The sequence below is a fragment of the Falco rusticolus genome, chromosome 8, assembly GCF_015220075.1.
Source record: "Falco rusticolus isolate bFalRus1 chromosome 8, bFalRus1.pri, whole genome shotgun sequence".
NCBI classification, from domain to species: Eukaryota; Metazoa; Chordata; class Aves; order Falconiformes; family Falconidae; genus Falco; species Falco rusticolus.
This window is the reverse complement of record NC_051194.1, coordinates 9750377-9775829: the sequence shown is the minus strand read 5'-3', so window position 1 is coordinate 9775829 and position 25453 is coordinate 9750377. Positions and strand designations below refer to the sequence as shown.

Sequence of the window (25453 nt, the reverse complement as noted above, 5' to 3'; positions counted from 1 at the left end):
GGCAACAGATCACGGTTCTGACCTCAGGGACTACATCTGCGCCGTACGTACATGAGTGAGTCAGCCTTCTAGTTCAGGAATTAGTTCTAAGAGACACAACTTCAGAAATTCACCCTCCATACTTATCTAAAACAAAGATTTTTATGCATCAGGTTTCTGGTTTACTAGTTTAAATCACAGCTTGGGTTGGCACTAAGCCACAAAGAGCAGCGGGTAAGAAACTGTATATTTTGTGACAGGTCACTGAGCCGGAGCCTAGCGTGCTCATCTTAACAGCTCATTTGCATCTGCTGTCCTGACATTCTGACATTTGCTGTCAAGGTTCCTTTCCCGGGCAGCTAGGCGTTTCACTATTCGACACCACTGCCCTAATCTGTAGCAGCGCATACCAGTCTCTTACTTAACTAGTGATGGAAAATCAGTGTCCCTGGAATCCAAAGAAACACCCCAAACCCCCCAAAATTAAGACCATCAATGGCTTTTCTATTATGCAAACTAGATACTCAAGACAACATACAACACAAATTATGAAAAAGGTATTTATTATTTACACAACTGCTATAGTTCCTTAAGAACAATATATACCATTTTTATTTGAAAGGGTCAGTCTTCTTTCAAATACATGAACTGCATAATGCACAACTGTTGGTAATGCCAAACAGCAGTCACATCACACTTCTATAGTGCAGGCATAAGCAGCGCAAGTAAATGATGTTTTAAGAACAGTATGGCTGAATATTGTATTTAAACACAGTGTTTGCACTTCGACAAGATTTAGCTAGAAGAGAACAAGGGTTTTGTTCATGCTTTGTTAGGAATGTGACTTTCCCATCTGAGGTTTAAACCCTTTATCTGACGTATGATAATTTTTCAGGCAGACTGCTTTTCACTTACCAAATAAGAGTGGGTTTCTCTCCCTCAAACTTCAACCTTTTGTTTTCCAGTAAACACTGCTTTATAGTACAATTCACACACTGGGGTAAATTGGCCACAGAGGTGGTACTTTCCCATCTCACTGTCTTGCACAGAGAAACACTGACATACTAATACATACCAAACTTAGACAACTTGTAATTTATAGACTTAAATACTGGAACGGGAGAGGGAGACTGTCTCTAAAGATGGAGGGAATAGAGGGCTTATACAATTCATACACTGCCAAGGTTGGCTCCTTACTCAGCTTTTTTGGTCTAAATTTTTTTTTCTAGTTTCAGAATGGTTTTGGTCTTTAATGGTTATGGTTGTACTTCGGCAGCAAAGGAGAGGAAAGTATTATAAGTAGTAACACCAGAACAGAATGCAAGAAAAAGTAACTGACTTGTTTCTCCCACTTTGAGCTTATTGCTGTGATCTTTTAAATAAAAATACCCACAACCAACCAATTGGAAGACCAAGTATAGCAGTCATTCTGGCATTGGATCCAGTGTCCAGCACTATTATAGTCTAGCGTAAAAGCAAGGAAAAGTCCAATGATCTTAGTTATGTTCCCTTCAATTCAGTGCCACACAATTTTATTAGCGTTATTGTCCTTGCTTCTTTGAAAGATACCTGAAAGAAAAAAGTTTTTGACAAAATAAGAGGCAGGGACAAATAAATCAGCTTCAGCTAATCATTATCTAGCAAGAATCAGGATGCTGACTGGTACCCTAAGCATCTGGAAAACTCTTGTTCATAACACAGTGACTTCTGTTTCAGAGCTGACGAATACTGTAATGCCACACAACTTGCACAGCACCCGAGAATCACACTGTAACACGCCGAACCTCTGAAGTAACCACCAGAAAAGTTGCCTTGTAACAAAGGACCTGAGATCTGACCTGACAGCCTAACTTTGTAGGGGTGGAAAGACAGATTTCCAGGGACCAGGTTCCTTAAAAAATGCTTTTCCCTTTGGGAAGCATAACTGCCTCATTGAAAACGACCAGCATTCCTGAACACTGGAGAAGTATGGAAAAACAGTCCTTGGTGCCAAAATCTTACCATTGTAGGGAGCCAGCCCAAACAGTATAGCCACATTAGAATTCTGCTCAAAATAAAGGACCTTCAAAACTGTAAGTGATGTCAAAGTTCATCAGCTCAGTTGTTTCCGGACTTTGTACAAACAACCTCAAGCAAAACACAGTGGGGTCAGGGACAGAAGGAAGAAAGAATTTTGGCTTTTTTTCTTACCTTTCCCAATGTTTGTGGTTCAGCTCCAAAAAGTCATCTAATTTTGCTATTTCTTTGAGGTACTGAGTGAGCTTTAGAAGTTCCTTGTCTTTATCCCGATTTAAATGTGCTTTCATAAAAGGCCTTATCTACACAAAATAAATAAACTGGGTATAATCATTTGCTCAAAGTTAGAAAAATGCTTTCAATTTTCTACCATTTACCACCTAATTAAAATATATTTTCAGTACTATGCCAAGTTACAACTTCTCTTAGGTAAGAGGAAGAAAACCCTTTTCCATTAGTGGCCACATCCAATTTGTCTTATTATTCATACAAACTGGACTGTAGGGTTTTTGCCTTGCCTGTCCAGCAGGAAGAAATTTGTTTTATCTTGCACTGCTTCAAGACTTCCCCTCCCAGTCAGACAGAATGATAAAATTATCTGGAATAGACTGCCACATTTCCTGATATGATTTCATAGACATTTTTGCTGGAGAGGGGTTTTCAGCTTTGCCTTGAGTCGTCTGGGGTCACTGGAACCAGAAAATCTTTTTTTTTTCTTTCAACAAAAAGCATTTGACTACAATCATAGCTTCTATTAAAAGAGATGTCAGAAAAAAAAAGCTTATCTGACAACTGCTTTAAGCTTGGAATACATTATACCTGTGCATTTTTTTAGTGATTCAATGTTCTTGTCTACTGTTGTTAACATTTTGACAAACATCTTTCAAATCTGAGTTAGGGGCAGCTCCCTGGTTAATCTTCTCCCAGCAAGATCTTTGCTAGTCTTGATTCCCCTAACACTGTACAGTTCCAATTAATATCTTGCTAGATCTCATCAATTGCTATCCTCTTCACACCATGGATACTTTCAAAGAAATATCATATTGGATTTCTGCGTATGAAAACATTTTCTTTTTTAAGAAATGAATGAGCGTTCTTTTAGTACCATACCACTGTACCATCATATATAAGTAGAAATCTAAGTTGCGTTCTTGTTCAGAACCAGGACTGGTTGACAATTTTATAAAATGAATTATTTGCTCTTCTGCAATCAAAATGGCTTGAGGTATTATTTCCCAGAACAGAATGCTTGCTATTATATTGGCATACTACCATGAAGTACAAACACTTGTGGTTTGATTTATTTTCAGAATAGAACTGCTCTTGAGATTGAACATCACATATTTCAGTGGTGCCTGTCAGCAATGCCCAGCTTGATTATGGCGCACAGGTATAATTTAAGCAGACAACATAATTTCATTGATTTTGGTAATCTCTTAAAAGCTCACTTAATAGTGAAACAAAGCTTATTTAATACTACTATTGGGGAGATAACAGTCTAGACAAAAGGCAAATTAAATAAAAAAATACCATAAAATATGCATCTTTGCTAGTTAGGAATAACCTTTCTTTATGATACAGCAGAGTAGTATGAGAAAGTACTACTTGAGGTATAAGAAAAATGTAGTAATAAACAAATTCCAGTTTAAATTACCTTGAGTCCATTTTGTGGATTCATTAGGAAGTTTCGGCCAATATCATCAAACATAATAGTATTTTTTTTGCTGTAATATTCTGAAAATTTTCCCCAGATAACACCAAGAGGCTTCACCTGCAAAGATAACACATACAAGGCACCTGAGGTAAATCAGATCATATGCAGGAGATGAAAATACAAGTCTATAGGAACTTGAGTCCAAACTTGAATGGATACTTGTATTCTGTTGCTAAAAAATTAGCAGGTAGTTGGGCTTTAGCAAGGGAAGAGATGTGAAACAGTAGAACACACTAAATACACTCCATCCCCCCCCAAGAAAACCTTTCTGTTGGCACTAGATTTTCTTGCAACAGTTATCTATTATTTGATTAGAAAGCAGCGTCATCCAAATGTACTACTCAAAGTAAAACATTAATAGAGAATTTCAGTAACAAAACCCACAAATCTATGCTTCCAAGACCTTACAATTTTCTTGCATGAAAACGTCAGCACAACTTTATTGTTGAATATTTCAAAGGGGTATGATAACATGTCAGTTGCATGTAGAAAAAGATCAAGAAAAAACAGGTACTTACATCTATTAGTCCTCTTCTAGGAGTGTGCACTGTTATCATGGCAGCACTGTCCAGCATGAAAGTTATCTTGTAGTTTGCATTGGTACTCACTCCAAGCTCCTGCAGCACAAAGATTTATTACTAAAGCTTCTAATTATGACAGTTTTACTGCTGGTTTTATTGAACCACAATTATAATACATTGTTTGTCAAAGGGTGAGCTGCTGAGGATTACCAGAGACACACTAAAAATAGGTATCGGGGGGGGGGGGGTGTTGTTAAAATTTTTTTTACGTAACGAGAATCAAAAAAGGACACCATTCTACCAAGAACAAAACAGCTGATAGGAATTAATTTTTGCAGTGTTTACTATCAGAAACTTAACAACTGATGTCAGCATAAAATCAAAGCAACTTTGCGGAAAAGGCAAAATACATAGGTCTTGCCCATACCTCCATGCATAATCTTTCACAAGTTTTACATGCTGCAATTTTACTCAATATTTATAGCAAGGATAGCAACTGTGTACTGTCTGCTATTTGTTTCTTCTAGTACGTTGCAACAAGTCACAGCCCAAAGGCAGTAACAGTTCATTGTTCTCGTTTCCTCCTACCCATGTCCAAGACAGCCAATGTTAGTCAGAGATCCGTCAGTTTTCACTTTAAAGATCTGGTAACTCCTGAAATAAAGACTCTAAGGAAAACATCCTTTTTAGAAATAAAAAACTTTGACTAGATGAGAGAGCATAATTTCCATTTCAAATCCTTTCTAAAGCTGAGAAGTGATAGTAAAATCTGCTGACATGTTAAAACATAGATACTGCTGACAGTTTCTGGTGCATTCAACAGCAGTAATAAGCAAAGCAGAAAATATCCGCTGCAACAGCTCTCTTGGAAATAGCCAGCCACACTTAACTGATTTGCTTTTACTTGAAAAAGTGAATCTTGCAAATGAAAAGTGTGAACTAAAAAAACTAGCTGTTCTAGACCATTTTAATTCCAGGCATAAATAGATGGTAAATGAGAGATCAAACTCTGTTATCTGATATTCCCTTCTCTTTAATGCTGTTCCTCCTTTGTAGTTTAAAACAAAAGCTTAAATGCCAAGAACATTTTGTTCCCTGACAAAAAGTGCGACCTTTAGAGGTAAGCACCCCTGGTGCTATCAGTTCAAGGAGAAACAGCAGTTGGCATCTAGTGGTAGGAATCTCAGCTGATCAAGATCCAGGAGTAGGCATAGAAAGGTTGTGACTCAGTAACATGTGAAAGGGCTGGAAAAGTGACCTAGAAATTTAGAAAGGCGACTAGCACAGGGGGAGCAGCCCAGTTTTGAACAATGGTTTTCCACAAGATTGAGTCTTAGCACTACACTGACGGACACAACATAAACAGAGACGTAACAATGCCACAAGTACCATGTTTGTAAGGCTCAACACTGATTTTACTTGCACTAACTCAACTTCTTAGTTCTGGTTAAAGGTTCTCATTTCTGAGATCACTCTGAGGCATTTTTTGGCTAGAAAAATTGTAGCAATTCATTATTTTGAGGAAGAGAACACTGGCAAATGTGCTTTGCTCTGTTAAAACCTGAAATGGTTAGTCTATCACAAAAAGTGGAGACACAAAAGCTTAAATTTGGAAAAGTTTTCCCTGAAATGGAAACAAGTATGATTTATAAGCATGAAAAATCCCAATCCACCAAGAAAACATACAGTAATTCTTAGTAAGCTCATTAGATTTACAGCTAAGCCTGACTGCAAATATGTTTACCACTAGGTCAGCTGTGCAAAACTGGCTAGTTGCCTGATTCACATGCAGAAGAAACTAGGATTGAAAGACGAGCTCTTACGGATGTTTAATAATGCAGAGGAAGCAACAGAACCACACAGCTGCAAGAGGTACAAGATAAATATGAAAAGAGTTTCCTCTTGATAACCTACTCCAGCATGCAACATCTGTCCTCTTCTTTAAAAAAAATGATATTACACTGAAAGACTAGAACTCTATAATTAGAGGTAAGACGAATGCAGCTGCGAAGGCTGCATGACTAATCTAAGTTTCAGCAGGTACTGACTTGTGTTTAGTAACTAAATTTAGCACTTACTGCTGATAGTTTGTATGGAATTCTAAAATTAGATTTAATCCAGTTTTGGGACAAAGATAATTTAAAATTACTATGAAGATTTTAAAACCTCAGGTTTTGACTTGTACAACTTCCCCAGTTGTTAGCCTGCTCTATAACACTAAGCATGAATCCAAGTACTGAATAGCTAGCCAGACTAGAAACAAATTACACGTTTTCAGAAAAACTTACTTTCATTTTAGCTTCAATCCACTTCATATTAGTAGCAGCTGAAATAAAGAGGAGAAAACAGAAAGAATACTTTATCAAAATAAGTCATTGACAGGCAAAAGAGAAACAAGCCAAGGAACTGTTCACTTAACATACCAAATTTTTACAAAAAATGTATTTCAGAAAGATCCATCCTTCTTACAGCTTTTCTAGTTCACTGCCTTGAAGACAGTGATCCTTCATGGAAGTTTATTTTTATTTGGAAAGGCTTACTTTTCAAATGAAAAACTAGACAAAGTACTGGATGTGTTTAAACCATTTTCTAGATCAGTTGTTACTGAACTACAGTCTGCAGGACCGTAAGTGGGCTACACCTGGTTTGAGGAACAGTGTTGCCTGTGCAGGATTTTCTCCTGGAAGCAATGACAAGAATACATAAGGCCTGGAAAGGACAAAGTGTCAGCATTGCCCACTGATCTAAGAATATGTGGAAGCATTGTTCCAGGCTACAAAACCTAAATTTTGTACTATGATTTTAATATGGTTTACACCCTGCACTGGCTGAAGTCTGTTCTCCAGCTGCTGGACAGGAAGTGAAACGGCAAATGACCAACCATCCCTGTAGACAGGAGAGTTTGGTTCATGTGGCAGTTCACTACTTATTGTCTGGATTGGGATTATTTGTAAAGATAGCCATCAGTGTCTGAATGTTGATTATACAATTCTGTTACTTCAAGTACTTGTTTACACAAAGTAACACTCAGTAAAGTGATGTTGAGCTTTCTACTGTGACTAGATCCATTCATGTAAGCAATATGTGGTGTTTTTTCACATAAGAATTACTATTCTTCTAAAATAGCTCTGATAGCTGTGTGAACATTCTTGTTGAAGGTATTACAGCTAAGCATTCGTGTATTGTTTTAGATCTTGTGATTCACACTGAAAAGCAATATCAAAATCTCCCACCTGGAGTCTCTGCTCTGAATGACAATTTACAGTAAAGTCTTAGGTATTGAATATAAAACTTACACCAAATTACAATATCATAATCCTCATATGCAGATGTCAGGAATTCATGAAGGTATGGCCTCATCAGTTCTACTCCAGTTTCAGCACAAGATCTGTGGTCTAAAAAGAATATAAGAGATAAGCAATTCATTATTAAAGTTGAAGATATTGAAGTTTAGTTAGACTGTCCTATCTATCCAGAGACCTGAAGAGTTTCACGAGGGCACTTCAAAATCATGAATGAATTCATAGCAAACTACCATTCCCATTTTGAAGGTGAAAAAACGCAGCAGAGGGGGTATTTATTTGTTGATCCTTACAGGTATTTGAGGGCTTAGCTAATAATTAAATCAGAGATCTGTGGGCCTGAGTATCTTTGAAGAGTCAGGCCAAATAGTTCATCTGTGCATATCACAAATCTGTAACAGTCCAGATATGGAAAAGATTCCTTCAAACCTAGTACAGTTAATTTTGTGAACATATATCCAGCTCGTTTCGGACATGCAAATGTTGCCAGTTCCAATTAGAAAACTGCTGTCAAATTCTGCTCACAGAAGACCTCTAAAATTTTTAAACTTGGTAATAGGTTGAATTTAAATCTCAGATTGTAAACAAATCTCATAAAAAAAAAAAAGCTAAGGAAATATGATAAGGCAAGCCATTATTTATTGCTTATAGTCAAGCTGCCTTGACACACCTACATCCCAGAATACTAAGTCAGAAGGAAAATTCTGACTTCCAAAAAAACCTGTCTGACAGAATTTTCAAGTAAAACATGTTTTTGTGCATGTTTAGTAATGATCTGGAAATAAAATTTAAAGCTATTCTCCCACGGCCCCCAAAAGTGTAGTCAGTCAGTACAGACTGAGATCGTTATTTTACAATATCTTGCCCTGCTACTGTCTGTGATGCCCAAGATACAAGTTGGTCAAGAGAAAAATTATCTGGGTAGAATATGAAATTGCTACTTTTTTATGTCTTTTTGCAGAAAGTAAATAGTTGCTGCACTAAAATCTACAATATGCAACACTGAAAAAGGCCAGTGCTTTTAAAAATATGAACAGAAGACCCTAAAATATTACAAAGCAGAAGTTATACAGTACAAGACATACCAAAGTACAAGACATACTGAAATAGATTTGTAACGCAAAAGTCAAGAAACGTGAACTGGCAAATAAACTGATGTCTTAAAGAAATGAAAAACACAAGTTGCATAAAATCTCACCAAATAGTGTATAATCAACATCTAGCACCAGCAGCTTTTTTCCTTCTCTAGGAGGATTCAGAATTTCCACTTTGTATTCTTTAACTCTGCGGGAAATTTTTAGTAGATTTTCCTCCCTAATGTAACAGTGCAAAAAGTTACAATTAATTAAAAGGTATACTGTACATTCCATAACAGGAGTGGTTTTTAACAGTTAAAACTCCTAACCTATTTTCTACTTCCACAACTTCCTCTTCAATATCAAAGTCATTGACAACATCATCATTGTCAGGCGGTGGCCCAAGGACATCTTCCTAGAGGAATGATAATAAAAGATAACTAGGATCACTGAAGGAAAATAACAATGGGTAACAAGTTTCTGTTACTGCACAGTACAGGACAAAAATACTATTTAACCAAAATGATTTCGCTTTACTAGCGCAAAGAATTTTAAAGCATACTGATGATAGTTCAGATTTGAGAAGCCAGTGAATATCCTGCTAATAGATTTGGACTTCAAGTCCAGAACAATACAGGAGTTTAATGAATACACTGCTATCAGAGTTCTGCAAAAAAGCTTACTTTACATACAAAAATAAACACCAACAGAAATCTACTGTACTACCATTTTTCAAATGATTACTGGAATATTCAAAATTTAAAATAAAAATTTGGAGACACAAGCATTTTTTCCTGTTTAAGCTAATAAAAAAGTAAAAGATTTACCAAACTCTCTTCACGAGTGCCCATCATCATGATTTTAGTATTTGGTTTCAACTTGAGAGCTCCAAGCTTAACATCATCATCTGCAGGTTTGCCTATAATGCAAGCAGATAATTTTTATTTTTGTTTTACTAGGGTAGAGAGGTTTTAGAAATATGTCAATATATTTAATGTTTAATTGAAATAAGCTACCTGTCAAACATCAGAATACCCCAAGCTGTATTATCGCCCTCACCCATGTACAGATACATTATCTGGCTAGCAGGAATTTAATGTTTTTTAACATACATTGGCTGCAGTTCCATGACATCCATTAAAAAATGACCAGATAGATGTCTCAATAATAGACAATATCCAATGACATAAAATTTCTATGTTCCTGTTCATTCCAAAGCTAGATTCCCTGTTAGTATACACATCCTGGCTAGGTTTAGAGGATGTTTGTCCTTAAACATCTCGAGCATATCCACAACAAATAGCAAATATGAATAATTACCCTTCATTTTAAGTCCAAGTAGTTTTTGACGCTCTGGTAACACTCCAGTAAGGCCTTTAAGAGACTGCTTCAGATCCAACACCGTGTCTTCTTCTGATAGTGAGGTTATCGTATACTCCTGTCCACCCCATTTTATTATGAGAGAGAGAGACATCCTTGAAGCATATGTTCAGTATTGTTCTCTGAAAAATCTGCTGCAGGAGGAAAATACAATGATATGTAAGGAAGAAATAGGAGAATTGCTCTTTTTAGAAGACAAACCATACAGTATATTTAAAGTCTTTTTGATTTTTTATTATATTGTATATCAAAGAGCTGTTTGCTTTGCATAAGCAGATGATAAGTGCGTTAATAAAATGTTGAAAATAAGGGAGAAAGAACAGCACTAAAATTGAGACTCCGAGTTCTACTTCAGTGTATTTAGCAATGTCACATTCACCGTTTGCTCCAGCATATGCTCATCTGCTGTGCGTTCTGTGCAGGTACAGCCTGTTCACTGCACAACCAGCACCCAAGCAGAGTACTGCAGTATCGTAAAAGTCATTTCAAAGCTCAGAAATGTCCTCTGCAATAATTATGCAACCAAACCTGCCATGGATATCTTTACATATGTAACAAAAGAGCAAATACGAAATACCTAAAATATAGAAAACCGTAAAAATAGTTCTGAACCCAACAGTTCATTTTTAGGATCGGATTTCTCTATTCACTTTCACTGTGCAACACCTGCAGTAATACACACCCCAGGTCATGTCTCACTGTAGCAATATCAAAGTATGAGTTTGAAAACAAAGCCTAAATATACACCTACACAATGCAATTACACTGTAAGAACTGTACTTTCATTGCAGTGATGACAAAACAACCATAATTATACTATCTTTAATAAATTTACACAGCATTGCTTATACAAATTGTATTTAACAGTTTAGTCCTACATTAAACATGGCAGAAAATCAAGATTTTTAGCTTGATGTGGAAGGAAGAAGAACAGGTGTTTTTCTGTTAAAGCTTAGAAACTAGAAAGGTATGAAAGGTTGTTACAGATTGTCAGGAGATGCAGAGAAGGCCTCTGCACCACTAATGGTGAGACTGTCTTCAAAAGATGGATATTCAAAACAAAGAGAAAGCAGACCTGCGGAAAAAACTGAGGCTATCAACCCTCAAGAAATGCATTACAAGAAGAAACACAGGTCTGGCAATTCTGAAAAATCTCAGAATCCAAAAATCTGGTTCCTTTTCCTCTCTAGCATTGTGTTCTCAGAGGTTACCTGCTCTCAGACAAAATACTTCTCGTTTATACAGTATAGCCTGTTAGGAACGAATAAGTAATTGCTCAGGCATATCCATCAAGCTCAGAGCAGATGAGAAATAGAGAGCCAGATAACAACCTGCTTGCTCAGACCTACAAGCGACACTTCCACAGTCCTCTCTCTAAGAGCCCTGAAAACAAACTGAAGAGGAAAACTGGTAACAAGGAAAAATTATATTGCCCCCCCCCCGGCCTCCCCCAATCAGATTGGGACTTGGTATTATCCTGTGAAAGAGACTCATGAAAAAGGAAGGGTCTTTGGAGCACTAAGAAATTCCACCGAGGTTAAAGCTGCATAGTGTCAAACAATGTTGATACATAGAGTCATTATTGTAAATTATCCCTATCCATAATCCTTACACTAAGTTTCCAGAAAGAAGAGATTTTTTTCTGTTTTCTCACCTGTACCATACACCTCAAATCATTCTACAAGAAAATGCATTGGGCAAGAACTTGAAGAAAACTTCTCAAGCCTCTGTCCAGTGCTAAACCAAGAAGATCATCCCTCCAAAGCTGAGCGCTTGACCAACTGTCTGTCCTTACTGAGTTAAGAGTCAAGATGAATGTTATGAGAAATGCCAAGCAGAAATAAGACACTTTTACTCAATGCCAAAACACTAAGGGGATTGAGTGTGGACATCAGAATCAATGATTACAGGAAAACAGATTAGGGGCACAGGGATTTTCAAAGTTTCCATCACTGTGGCTGGATGCCGTGCAAAACCGAAGCTTGCTGAAATGAAGTTTGCTTTGGCTAATTACATCTTCAGGGCCTTTACAAGCCCCTTGGACCACCAAGAGTCTACGGATTGGGAGGTCACTGGGTCAGAGAAAGCGTTCAAGTTTTGTTGTTGCAGTTAAACTGTTGGGTTACCCTGCTTTTCTCGGAAGATGTGGCAGACAGACACCCCACCAGCTCGCAGTTCCACTAAGCAACGTACAACATAAACACGAACCCCCAGAACACGGCAAGTGCAGTGCCACGGGGCGGGCCCGCAGCGCTCCCTACACACCGCATCACGCGAGGGCCGGGGGTTCAAACCAGCAGCCGCTCCGCTTCCGCCGCCGCCGCTGCCAAGGCCCGGCAGCCCCGGCCGCTTTCGCCCACCCTCCCGCCGGGGCTGCCCCAGCGGCACGGGGCCGGGCGAGCGGGGATAGCCCGCACGCTGCTGCCGGTCCCGGCCCCGTGGAGCCGCTCCCATCCCGCAGACGTTACGGCGGCACCGACCCGGCCGAATTAAGCGCCCGCCCTCAGTCCCCGCCGCGATCGGCCCTGCCTCCCCCTGGCCCGGTAAAGCCCGGCCTCCGCCGCGCCCGGGCGCAGACCCACCGGGCTGCCCGGCGATCGGCGGCACGGCGGCGCCCCCCGCAGCCCACCGGGTCACAGTGGCGCCGCCGATCCGCCCCCCGCCTCTCGGCAGCGCGGTGCGGCCCCTCACCCTGGCAACGGAACCGGCACCGTCCCGGGATCCGCCGCACCGGAAGCGGAACTGGCGCCCACCGGAAGCAGGGGGGTGGGGGTGGGAGGCAGCGCGCGGCCCTCGCAACAGCCCGGAAGTGCGCGGGTTTCCCGCTCGAGGCGGGCAGCGCCGCCATGGCAATGGCCGGCGGGGCCCGTTCAGGCTGTCGGCCGGGCGGTGGCTGCGTGCCGGGACGGTCATCCCCGAGCGGGGCGGGGGTGGCCCGCCGCGGGAGCCGCCGGTGCGGACACCGGTGCTCCCGGTCACCGCTGAGCGGGCGGTGGTGGGAGGGCGGGGGGATCCTCCAGTTCTCGTACTGGGCGGACCGTGAGGCGAGGGAGAGGCCAGACCTTCTTTAACGAGCAGAGCAGCGTTCCTCGCCTGCCCGCCTGAGGAGAGCTCCGGGGCGGGCTCACGTAGGAAATTGCGGGTTTGCGAGGGGAAATACAGGCGGTCATGGCCCCGCTGGGCCCCGCTCCCCTCATCGCCGCTGTGGGGCTGGGGCCCACGGGGGCCGGTAGAGGCGACTTCCATGTGCAGCTGTTGTCACCAGCGTCTGTTTTTCATTACTGACTCTGAAACGGGATTGCTCTGTACCCAGGGATCCTGATCCAGAGCTGCCTTAGCGTCGAAGCTGAGGCTTTTCAGATGTATTAAGAGTTTTGTGTCTTGCATCAAGGTTCAGTCCTCAGCTAATGTTGGGATTCTTGGGAATGGGCTTCATCTGCAGTGGTCTTGTGCATGGACAACAGGTGCAGGAGAAAAAGCTTACTTCGCACAAAGATGGCCTTTTGTGCTCTGGTATTCTGCTTTGCAGAAATACTGAAAGGGAGAAAAAGTATGTCTGGTAAAGTCTGGTTTCTTACATATGTGAAATCAAGTGGAGAGGATACAGGCTGCAGTCCCACTTGGCATTAGTGGAGATGGTGTTAAATTTGAGGGATGAAGTGAAAGTTTAAGTCCTCCTCCGTATTAGATCTTGCTCTCTAGAGAGGTTAGATAACTTTTTTTTGTGGGTGTTTTTTTGGGGTTTTTTTGTTGTTGTTGGTTTTAGTTTTGGGTTTTGTTTTTTTTTTCATTTGGTGGCAAACAGGGAAGGGAACAAAAGAGAAGTAAGCAGCCATGCACCAAGTAGAAGTTTCTATGGAATGGCTGCTGTAACTTTTAGGAGCCATTCCTACTGTAACTAAATCTCACTGAGGAAGTACAGTATAAATTAAAGCTGCTTAGAAGCCTGCTTGCTTTCCTGAGTGGTTCTGAATTTAATATATTTCCTGCATGGATATGTATTCAGGTTTTGGCATAAAAGCACTTTGGTTTCCATAAGAATGGTACAAATGGCAGACTACTGTAGTGACTTCATGTTGAGTTTAGCTTCTGACTGCACATAAATCCACATAAAGCCTGTCACTATGTATGTATCCCAGTCACCAAGGGTTTGCTTTTTTTGCTTTAATGACACACAGTTGTCCTCTGCACAGAGGCAGCACATTATAGTACTGCTGGAAAGCTTCCAAAGAGGCAACTAGTAATTAAAGTCACACCCTATCATAAAATCATGCACCCTCCAGGCCTGTCTAAAAATTCAGACTATGAAAATGATACATAGTGTGATTGCCTCTCTATTTGTAATCTTTTAAAAATACTTTTTATTTTCTGGCAGGCTTTTAAAAAGCTCTCTTGAAAAGGAGGCAGGAGGGGTTTGGGGTTTTTATCTGTTTCAGGAATAATATGAAAAAGTGTAATTATTTATGCATATTTCATTTCTGTTACGATACTGGAGTTTTAGTATCCTGAGCTATGACTAGGACATCCTTGTGCTAGACACTTGAAAAGTGCTCTGATCCTGACAAGATTCATGTGGCACAGATAAATATATCCTTTTACTTAGCTGTGAAAACGCATGGTGGTGCTCAATCCTAACATCAATAAGTGCAAAGTGGTCAAGTAATTTGACTAAGACCATGTGATTACAATTCAGAGCACAAAGGGTATAGACTTTTCTTTGTACTGAGGAGTTTGTTTTGTGGTGGTGCTCTCTGGGTTTACCCTGTGGTAAACTAGCAGCGTAAGGAGGAAGGAAAAGCAGTGGGGAAATTTCAAGGCAAATGCGTGTTCCCTTTCACCTTGATGTGCACTACATCCTGGGATACCCCAGGGTGAAATAAAAAAAGTGACTGTGTGGCAAATTGATGCCTGCTGGCTCTCTTCCAGTACCTCATGTTCACAGCAAGCATTTCTCTGAGCGTTTTGAGGAATATGTTCTTGTGCGTAACTACTGAAGCCTAGGAACTCATCTCCTAAATTGCTGTTCAAGCTGCATTATAAGAGAGCAAAATTCCCACTAGCAGCTCTGGGGGATGCTAGGTAAGAATCCTCTAAAATCATCATTTAAAGCTGAAAACTCCGTGGAAAGCTCAAAAGGTTGCTTTGAGAATTAAAGAGAAAGATTAGATCACATCTGTATGTGATCTGAGGAGTTCAAAAGCAAAAGGTAATGACATTGCAAGGCTGAAAGATGCTAAATGTTTGTTATATTCAGTGACTTTAATGGTGGAGTGTTAGTTCAGATGTTAATGGGATGCAGACTATGAATGGGCAAACATACCAGATTTCAAGGTTTTGCAACTTTTTTCAAATTGCTTTTTCGTTTAGAAAACTCATTTGAACATGCACTAGCCTCTCAACCCCACTTTTAAACTGAACCCATGTTAGGAATTAATCTAGAGCAGAGCCCATATTCTCCACTAGGAACAGAAGGATGCTTAAAATACAGCTTGGTACTAGTGTATTTTATTCCTAATCTTTGTTATACTTTTTGGTTTCCCCTCTTGACTCTTTATACCATTTCCTACAACAGTTTCTTATTTATTAACTTCTTCCCAGTCCCTTTTCTCTGTTTTATAATTTGTTCTAAGCAGGCGGTAAAAGCAGTGATGCCTGAGAATGTCAAACTCTTCAAGTCTGTGCCATCCAAGTGGTTCCAGCCCAATGCAGAGGTGTGTGCAAGCCTTCTGCTGTTCATGACCACTTCAATCTAATCCAATGGGCAGCATGGTTTACTGGACGCTGCCACCGCTGTGCCTTAGCAATGTAGCATTTGAATGCAAGCTCTGATTCCAAGTCACTGTGTGATGCTGGTGAAACACCGAGAGCTAAATTTCCAACGTTCAATAATGTGGTGTGCTTTAGTAGCTGGCAGCTCAGCTGGAGACGTGGAATGTCTCAAGTTTGAAATGAAACACATTTCCAGGTTATCACTGATACAGTAAGTCTCTGTCTAAGCTTCCTTATCAGTAAAGTGGAGGTTAGAATAATATTTATATAGTTTCTTTACAGGATTTTTTCAGGATTATTTAATTAATGTTGGCACCGCGAGATGCTATAAATAGTAGAGGCTTGTACCAGTGTACCGTATGATTTTCCACTTTCTGAATGCAACTGTTATTCTTCTGCCACTATTCAGCCCAATTATTTTTATTTTATTTACTTCGATTCTTTGTATTCTAGATTATGCCCCACTGGCAAGTGATCTCGGGAGAGAACTGTGATGCTTTTGTTTGCTGAACAAAACCTGATTCATCACTTTCCTTACATCACCAGCCAGCTCTCTAGCTTCTCAACACAGAGATTGCTATGGCTTTCCTTTAGGTAAGTTGTCAGTCGCAGCAGCTGTCTGTTTGTTTAGAGTCTATACTCTCCAGTGTTATGAAAGTGGTAAAAAAATATATGTAGTCATATGAGATGGGTAATTATCAGAGATACTGTAGAAGTGGTTTCCTGAAGAGAGTGAAAATAAATATGAAATTGAGAAACTGGGACTATCTGACTTGCTAGAAAGAGCTCTGAAAAGCAGTAAGAATGAAAGGAAAAATGAGGGTTGATGAGAAGCTAAGTGATGGGGAGAAATTTAGAAAATAGGGTCACAGGCAGGGAAAAGCAGGGGAATTCCTGAGATGGGGCTATGCAGTAAGAGTAGGTAAACCAGAGAAAGAGATGCACTGGCTCTGTTGCTATTGTGGGATCTAGTAATGCTCCAAATTCCTCTGTTCGGGTATGTGTTTCTGCAGGAGTTAAAGTTTATTTGTTCCTTCATTTAGTGAACAGGATAAAATTGTGAGAACATAAAAGCTTTGGGGTTGGCTGCCATCAGCATTATAAGGTATACACATGAGGCATCAAATCAGGTTTCACAGGCAATCCTAATTTTTGCATTATTTAACTTTTGTCTGACTTTATGCAATATAACCTATTTGTTAAGACATTGCTTTTATATATGTACGTATGAATATTTTTTTGAAACAATGGCTTGTAAAAAGCTTCAAATAAAACTGCTTGTGTTATTGACCACCTTAGGCATGCAGTGTATTTTGCTGCTCTTGAGAATTCTTAAGAGGGATTTTCTTTGCAAGCAGTTTGGGATGCTGGCATTTGTCCATCCGCATGGACGAATCAAGCTTCTGCATTATGTGAACTCTGAGAAGGTCTTTTGAAAGTTTTAATGAGATGTCACTATAGTGGTCCCCTTCAGTCCTCAATTGCTGATCACTGAAAGTTTGGAATCCAAACGCCTCTGTTAATAATGAGAGATAAACAATCATTGAATTCAGCATTCTTAGCCACCCAGTGTCAAATGCAGGAAGGGCTTTTAAAATTCCAGAGAAATGAAGCAGAAAGTTGAGGTGCTTTCAAAAAGACATGCCTGACAAGACAGTGGTAACGCCACATACCTCATCTGCGCATTAGAAAACCTGGGCTTCTGTGAAGTAACACATTTTCAGAATTAAATGCTCAGAGATGATGAAATGAAAGAAAGGTGGGGTTCAGTTGCTATCGTTTGCTTGCACACTGAAGCGAGAACGTCTGTGATTTGCTGCAACACTTCTGTGATACAATTATTCTAAAATAATAAAATAATTTCCACTCCATCTCCTATAAATACCTCTTCCTGTCTACAGTTGTGAATATATAGTAGTGTCTCTTTGCTGCTTGCTGTCTTTTTTTCTCAGAAGCAGCACTGAAGACAGGCAGTAGGACTTAAGAGGTCCTGCACCATTGCCCCTGACCTCAGTCAGCATTGAACCAAGCCCACACAGAACAGAAAAGAAGTGAGTCATGATTTTTTTTTTCCATGTACGGCATGAGAAGACAAGCAGGCCCTAGAAATGAAGCTGAAATTCTTATGCCTTATATGACAGCTGGTTCATACTCATTGTGATAAGAAGTGGGGTACTGGCAGGGATTATCACACAGTGATGCAGTAGTGAGTCAGCTGAGCCAGGCAGAACGATGGGGTGGCTGGAGACTGGTGAAGCCATTGTTTTCCTATGTTCCCTGCAGGAGTCCAGGGTTTGGAGCAGTGTGTTTACCCCATATGCAGCAAAAGAATTAAGTGATAGTAGCATGTTTAATAAAAAGATGCATAAAACAAGAGCTGCAAGCATTTGTCATGCAGGGACCTATTAAGTGACAAAGGAGGAAACTAACTGCTGAGGAGAGGAACTTGGTGGATCAGAGAAGCCCTGTGCAGAGGGGTCTCTATAAACCTTAACAAGCCTGAGCAGAGCACAAAGTGCTTATGAATAATAATCACATAGAATTGTTTAGGTTGAAAAAGACCTTTAAGATCATAGAGTCCAACCGTTAACCCAGCATTGCCAAGTCCACCACTAAACCATGTCTCTTAAGTGTCATGTCCACAAGTATTTTAAATACCTCCAGGGGCGGTGACTCCACCACTTCCCTGGGCAGCCTGTGCCACTCCTTGACAACTCTTAGTGAAGAATTTTTTTCTAATATACAACCTAAAGCACCCTGGCGCAACGTGAGGCCGTGTCCTTTTGCCCTGTCACTTGTAACTTGGGAGAAGAGACTGACACCCAACTTGCATGTCCTTAGTTTGGCCAAACATGCATGTATTTATTTGTTCTAAGGAGAAGAATTTCTGAGTTCAGGAATCCTAGCACAAATCGACAGTTTTAAGCTAAAAGCTTTACAATTAAAATGCCTGTTATTTTTAAATAGCATTAAAATCTGAAGCTTGTGAAAATTTCTGTTGATAAGCTGAGCTCCTTTATGGTGCCTGAGCAAAGGCTTTTGTCTGGGAGACCTGCGTCACTTGTGCCATTTGGTCTCCTTTCTGCTGCGTTCTGGGCTGACCAGAGTTTGGGAAAAGACAGGTTCAGTGTTAACACCAAATACAACCATCTGAGTATAGAGCAGTGCAGAGCCCTACCACGGTTTTGATAAAATTTAACACAGACTTGTTCAAACTACCTTTTTCTTCTGTGTTTTGAAAACCTTTGGGTACTCATGACAAGGGTAATTTTGCAAAGCAGAATGTGGACAGACACCCAAACCCCTTATTTTACTATCTGCTTCATAGAGTTAAAGACATTGTGTTGAGGCTACACATTGTTAATACCTGCATCTGTGAATGCTCCAGTTCTCATTAGAGATGGAAGGAAAAAAGCAATCATTAGGTTGGCTAGCCCAGCCCTTGCGAACTACAGGATTTTCCAGTTCAGTGTATTCCCTTATTCCTCTTTGCAGCAAACTTTTTTTCCTGTCCCAGACAACGTGGTTTCCCAAATATTAAAGTAAAAAACATTACTTCTCTTGGGTCACAATTTTTTCCTTGGCACTTGCATGCTAGGGCCTGGCCGTGCAACCTCTTCAGAATGAGTAAATATTAGCGAGACTTTCCATGCAAGGGCTCTGAGGCATGAGGGTGCTCTGCTGTGAGGGAGCTGCCCTGCCACAGGTCACCGGCTGAAAAATGGCAGCGTGGAAGAACAAGAAATCGGGTGTTTTTCTGGTTGATCTCCCAACAAAGGTGACTGTAGATTCTGCGGTACACCACTGGAAAACAGAGTCAGCGTTAGTATTTGAAATTAATATAGCATTTTCCGTTCCAGAAGGCTAGTAAAGAATAGGATTAAAAGAGCAGAGCTGCCTTTTAAACATCTGCCCAGACGCTACCTCAGGTGTCGCTGACCGGCTTCCGTGACTCACCCGTCAGACTCGCAGCTGCCCGACGAGTCGCTCCCGTCCCGGGCGGCCCCAGGACCAAACCGGAGCGAACTCCCTGCTCTCCATTGGAATTTAAACCCAAACCTCTGCCTGTGGCGCGGAGGAAGGGGGAGCGGCTGCGGCCGAGCTGCGCCAGCGCTCCGCACCGATCCCCGCGGGCCGGCAGGGCGCTCTATGCGCGGCGCGCAACGGGCGCGCATCCTCCCCAGCCGAATTCCTGCTCCCGGGAAGGCGCTTTGCGCTCGGACCCTGTGCTTCCCCCTCAAACCGCGTCGTCTGCACGCCTGCCCGGGACCCCCCCACATCCGCGGCGGAGCGCAGCGCGGGAGCGTAGGAGCCGCTACGCGGGGGCGCTGCCCCTCGTGCGCTGCGCGGCCCCACCGCGGGTGGGCGGGGCGGGGCCGCGGGTGGGCGGGGCCGGCGCATGCGCGGAGCGGGGCGGCGCGCGCGCGCAGGCAGCGGGGCCATGGCCGCCCGTCAGCGGGGCCGCGGGGAGCCGGCGCCCTGAGGCGGCGCGGCGCGGCCATGGTGCCTCGAGGAGCCGCTCTGCCGCCGGGCACCCAGCCGTCGCCGTCGCTGTGAAGCGCGGAGCCCCCCCGCGCGCCGGGGGAGCGGGAGCAAAGAGGAGGAGGAGGCGGAGGAGGAGGCGGCGACCCCGCGGGCCCAGGTGATTCCCCACCCGCCGCCTCAGACACGCGAGTGCCCCTCCCCCGCCCCTCAGCGCGTCGCAGGGGCCTGAGGCGCCCCCCCCGCCCCCCTTCCCGCGGGGGCGCATGGCCTGGGCCGCCCCTCCGCGCCCCCGGCCGCTCGCACGCGTGTCTGTGTCCGTGTGTGGCGGGGCTGCCCCGACCTTCCCTGTGCGCAGCGCCCCCCTCCCCCCGCCGCGCTGGCTTGCGGCGAGCCGTGCCGGGGTTACTGGAGTTCAGAGGCGGCGGAGCGGCGCGGGGCCCGGGGCGGGATGCGAGGGACTTTCTGCAGCGCCGGGGATGAATGCGGGACTTCGGCGTAGCAGGCGGCCGGCGGGCAATCGGTCGCCGGTTGGCGAGTGTGCGTGCGGGGGGATCGGGGGGGTTGTGGACTTCGCACGCCTCATGCAGGCGTTCGTGTGCAGGCGTTCGGTGCCCGGCCCGGCGGCGGAGCCTGGCTGGAGCCCGGGGCTGAGCTGCTCGGTGTTGCAGTCCCGACCGAGGTGCTGGCTTCGCCGTGGAGGTCGCGGTGCCCCCCTCCCTCCCTGGGGTCTGCCTGTACCTCCCGGCTGCGGGAGCCGGGCGTGGAGACCCCGCTAGGCGCCCGGCGGGGGCCGGGGGCTGCCCACCTGCCCGGGGGAGCCCAGCGGTGGCGTGGCCGGGATTCGGGCCGGGGGGAGGAGGGGGGGTGCCCGGTCATTCCCTGCTGGAGTCGGGCCCCAAAGCATATGGTAATGCTTATGTAAGAAGCAGCCTCTCCGTAGAGTGAAGAACAGGGCTTTTTCTCTCTTTCCTATTTTTGTCAGTCGGTTTTTTTTGGAGACCTTCTGTAGCCTTTTAAAATAAGGTTTGTGATGAGAATTTCCAGTTTTTTCTGTGATCCGAGAGTAGTTCTGTGCGCTAAGTGTACTTGTGGCAGATGGCCGCTCTTAGAGGGATTCTTTTTTTGGTTGTGCTACCTTTTTGGGGGTGTAGAGGAGGGGCCTGCTGCATAAAGAATGTGATTGGGGGTATAAAGTAAAAAATGTAATTTTTTTTTGTTTAATGCACGTAAGTATTGGTAGACATTACAGGCAAAAAGTGCCTTCCGTTTACCAATGAAAAAGGAACTTTCTGTAACGTCTTTGACTCATAAATATTAGCCATTTTTGATCTCATTCATAATACTTTTTAAGTTTGTAGATGTTGCCGTACTTGTTTCTTCTGCCATTTTTAGTACAAGAGTTTATGTTAACTTGTTTTGTGGGCTTGGGACTTGGGTACTTCTAATTATATTTGTGTTGGGGTGCATTACACACACAGAAAACCCCTTAGAGATCAGACTTGGGAGGGAAGGAAGGGAATAATTTTTAATTATTCTCTTTGATCACTTTTGTAGGTTAATGGAGATAGATTTAAATGTTGGAAAAAATATTTTTTTAAAGTAAGAGCCATTAAGCTATTGCACCCTGTAACTTTGGTTTATCTGTAACCTTGGCTTATTTTTGCCAGTTATCTTAAATAACAAGCTGCCTGCGCATGAGAAACTGTATCTTTTTGTTTCTGTTAGTTTTACTAACTATGGTAATCAGCTGCTCTTTTTTTGAGCCATAATGTCATAGGATTGATGTGATAGGATTTAATTAACACCTAAATTGAATAGCATTAGGAAATAGTTGCCTTTGACCACCATTATGTCAAAAATCTTAGAGAGCAATGTAAAGCAGCTGCTTGTCCACACAGGATTCACCTTGTTTATGTCGAGTCCAGTAAGAAGCTACTGGTGTTACAGCAACGTAATTCTGATGGACATACGAACTGAGCAACATAGGTTGCGAGCAGTAGTGGGGAATTCCTTCCTTTGGATATGATGGAAAGAGATTAGTCTCTCACTCTGGTTCAGCAGCTGGAGTCCGTGGTGCAGATGCAGAAAGGCACATCATGGCAATAAAATGTGAACAAATGGGTGTGTTGTGGAAAACTGTATAAGCCTGCTTAGTGTTTCATGTTGCACTCGCAAAAACATCCTCTAAGCTGTTTGCTAAACTTGAGTTTGTTTCCTCTTCGAAGTCATGCAGATAGCCTCTCTTTCAGTACTGTGGAATTCTTTGTAATTTGTGTGGTGACTTACATTTGGAGCTAAAAATGGATTCAGAGAGTAATGTTTCATGTGGTCATAGAGTGGACAGTTCACCATCATTTAGCTTTTTAAGTGCATGTTCATGTTTAGTGATTTCAATATGATTCAGACTTTTTGCCATTTTTCCCTGCCTTTACTTTTATAACATTTCCTTTCATTTTAGAGGAGCCCTGCTGCTTTTTTATTAGTTCAGTGCTTGAAAGGAACATTCAGAAGTGGGTACTTCAACTTACGGAGTTTTTCTGGCAAAAAATTTTAGTTGCATGTCTTGAGTTTGAATGGGTTTTAAAAGGGAATTTTCTAAGCATTTTCACAATTTGTTTGATCTTTCTGTTGTGTGAGTCTGGTACTGCAGGAAGCTAAGCTGCCTATTTCACAGGCCTGAAAGCTGATGCTCTTTATTTATGTGACTCAAATAGCTAAGGCAGCAACAATAGAAACCTTATCAGTATTGACCTAGAGAAGTCCTGAAAGTCATATTTTAACTTCTTACCAGTCAGGTAACTAGTTACTGGCATTGCAGGTTCCAAGCGTTGGCTGTGTCTTTATCTGAAATGGCTAAAAACTAAATGAGCAACTGTGGAGGATGAAATATATTTCATCCTGGTAACGCATTTGGTTTGCAGGTTTTTTTGTGAAGTTGATGGGGTATACTAGCTTTATTTGCGTGGCTGGTCTTCCTGTGATGCAGCTCTCTGAGGTGGGTTGTCACAGACTGCATCATCTCGGGCTGTCATTAATGCGCTGCGTGCAGGTCCTCTGGGTATTCTATCCTCTGCAGAGGCACTTTGGGATTGCTGCCCAGATTTTCTCAGAATGTGCTGATACAAATGTGGTTAGGCAGGCTTGTAGGTGTAGGCTTGCAAACATGGCTGTGATGGCAAAAAAAAAAAAAAAAAAAAGCTGAATAACTAGTTAATAAAACAAACCTTGGACTGGCAAGAAACAGTAGAGTCAAAAAGGACCTTAGAGCAGTTCATTTTGTTGATTCAGTCTGGGTTTTTTTCCTGAAGATTTTACTTTAAAATATTATTATTTATATTTTTATTTTAATGAATTAGATTCTTGTCTTTCAGGTGCCTAACTGAACTCAGCAAATCTGTGATCTAAAAAACAAGTGGCCCCTCTTAGTGTGACCAGATTTGAACTGATCGAATCCACAGGAAGAATATTGCTGCATACCTGGTGGATTTGTTAGCCTTTGTTAACCTGTGTTAGTCCCTCGTTCAGTTCCCTGGTCTTGCCTGCTCATTTTGAAGAATAAAAGGCCTAGGATGTTTTACAAGCTGCCTATAAATAATGCACTTGCTGTATAATTGAGAGCATACTAGAACTGCTCATAGTATTACCAATGTGCTCCAGAAATAAATCTTTAAAGAAAACTTTTAACTTCACAGCTCTGCAATACGTATCCTCATTTCTTTAACTGATTTTCTTTTCCTTCATATAAAACTTGCTAGAACTAATGACAGTTGGAAATGTAGATTTTTTTCCCCTTCTGAACTGTCTCTAGTTTTTGTCAATTTTTAATATGCCTTTAATGTGAATGCATGTTCACTTAAGTCCCTATGAACGGTTAAGAGGTTGACCTAATTTGTTTTGCAGTAAAACTTGTTTTTTGCAAAGTATGTTAGGCATTTGTTTGAAGTGATTAACCTTCGCTGTGCCTTAATTCATAACTCAGAGTCTTGGGTGGGTAGTAATTTAGGAGTGAATTTATTTTCTAGGTAGAAATAACAGTTCTCTGCAACAGCTCTATAGCAATACATACTGTTAGACCAGATGGGAGAAAAGTTTCATTTATTCTTGTTAACTTCTTACATAGCAAGATCGAATGTCAGTTTGCTTACCAACTCTCGTTAGACTTTTAAATTGAAGGCTAAATACTGTTTGATTATTACTTGAAATTACTGAACTACTCAGTCTAGTGAACTACAAAAACTGAGTATTACTGGAAATGCTGACCAGATCTTAATGACAGTGTTTACCGTACACAGCTGCAATGTTTCACTGCTTTATAAGTACACTTGGTATGCTTACTGTATTTGGCCTTCTCAGCAGAAATTTTTGAGTGCTGTCCTTATTAGCCAATTTAAATTGTATGGGAGCAAGACATCTTTTGCTTTCCTTGCTGCTGACTGCATGGGAAAGAGCTGTTTTGATGGATCGGTGAGTCATTCTCTGGAGTTCCAGGTGGTTTTTCTGGGTGTTTTGTTTTTCCCGGAGACTCATACAGGGAAGTTCTTTTCTAAATGCACCTCTGATAAACCTTTTCATCCTCTTCCTTCCCTTTTCTTCTCTTTGTTTTCTCCCTCACAAACTAATGATATAAAATCTAAGTTTCGGAAGAATGGGTTTCTTCTGTATTTCAAATTCCTTTCTTTTTGCTCCCAAGAACGGGACAGGCATATTAGAAGGAAGGGTTCTAGGGGAGTGCACAAATGCAGGTCTTGAACTGTGATACTGAACTTTTCTATAGTTACAGATAGGAGTTGTGTATATTGTTTTGGGCTCCCGGGCCCCCCCCCCCCCCCCCCCCCCCCCCATTTTATCTAGCAAAGTTTACCCTATAGAAAAATAAAAGCCTTTCCTGGTGATGTTTTTAGTTTCAGAATGTTCAGAATGTATCATGAAAAATAATTTAAAGTGGGAACTAGACTACAGAACAATGTCTGCTTGTTAAAAGATGTATCCAAAGTACCTAGAATTTCATAGATGTGATGAGCAGAAGTTGAGATTGTCTCTTTTGGTCTCTAGTCAGTCTTGCTAAGTGTTTTGGGTTGTAGTCCTGTACGAGAATAAGCATCTTGTTCACAGATGTGAAGCTGAATGTTGCGGGATTAAGTCTGGTTCTGAAATTCTGATCCCAACTGGAATTACGGTATCTTTCTGTGGTGATTTTTGGTGGCACTAGTA

General features: G+C 42.0%; 2 protein-coding genes and 1 long non-coding RNA gene across 8 annotated transcripts in view; 1 reads left to right on the top strand and 2 right to left on the bottom strand.

Annotated features, from left to right (window-relative positions):
- Positions 1-525: 525 nt before the first annotated feature.
- On the bottom strand, positions 526-12770 carry UBLCP1 (ubiquitin like domain containing CTD phosphatase 1). 4 transcript variants are annotated; one of them, XM_037396677.1, is made up of 11 exons: positions 12680-12770; positions 9929-10122; positions 9436-9527; positions 8938-9023; positions 8731-8846; positions 7527-7625; positions 6519-6556; positions 4228-4326; positions 3650-3766; positions 2170-2297; positions 526-1548 (listed from the first exon to the last, which is right to left on the bottom strand). In XM_037396677.1, exons 2-11 carry the CDS (start codon positions 10080-10082, stop codon positions 1521-1523), a joined length of 957 nt encoding a protein of 318 aa, XP_037252574.1. In that variant the 5' UTR covers positions 10083-10122; positions 12680-12770; the 3' UTR covers positions 526-1520. The 4 variants fall into 4 exon arrangements, with proteins under 4 accessions (XP_037252574.1, XP_037252576.1, XP_037252575.1 ...); XM_037396679.1 differs by having other exon boundaries at positions 9929-10119; positions 12680-12742; XM_037396678.1 differs by having other exon boundaries at positions 12571-12685.
- Positions 12771-12949: 179 nt separating this feature from the next.
- Positions 12950-25453, top strand: part of RNF145 (ring finger protein 145) — a 52495-nt gene continuing 39991 nt past the window's right edge. The window contains exons 1-2 of one of the 3 annotated variants that reach the window (XM_037396676.1): positions 12950-15699; positions 16211-16351. Coding sequence is in view for 1 of the 3 variants with exons in the window: in XM_037396674.1 (XP_037252571.1) it covers positions 20723-20779 (57 nt within the window). In the remaining 2 variants the exon portion in view is untranslated. Of the gene's footprint in view, positions 15700-16210; positions 16352-20167; positions 20400-20651; positions 20780-25453 lie in introns of those variants that run through there. The other 2 variants (XM_037396675.1, XM_037396674.1) reach the window with 2 other exon arrangements.
- On the bottom strand, positions 16359-20119 carry LOC119152043. The gene is made up of 3 exons (XR_005105653.1): positions 19715-20119; positions 19125-19561; positions 16359-17273 (listed from the first exon to the last, which is right to left on the bottom strand). It is a non-coding gene; the product is annotated as an uncharacterized LOC119152043 (long non-coding RNA).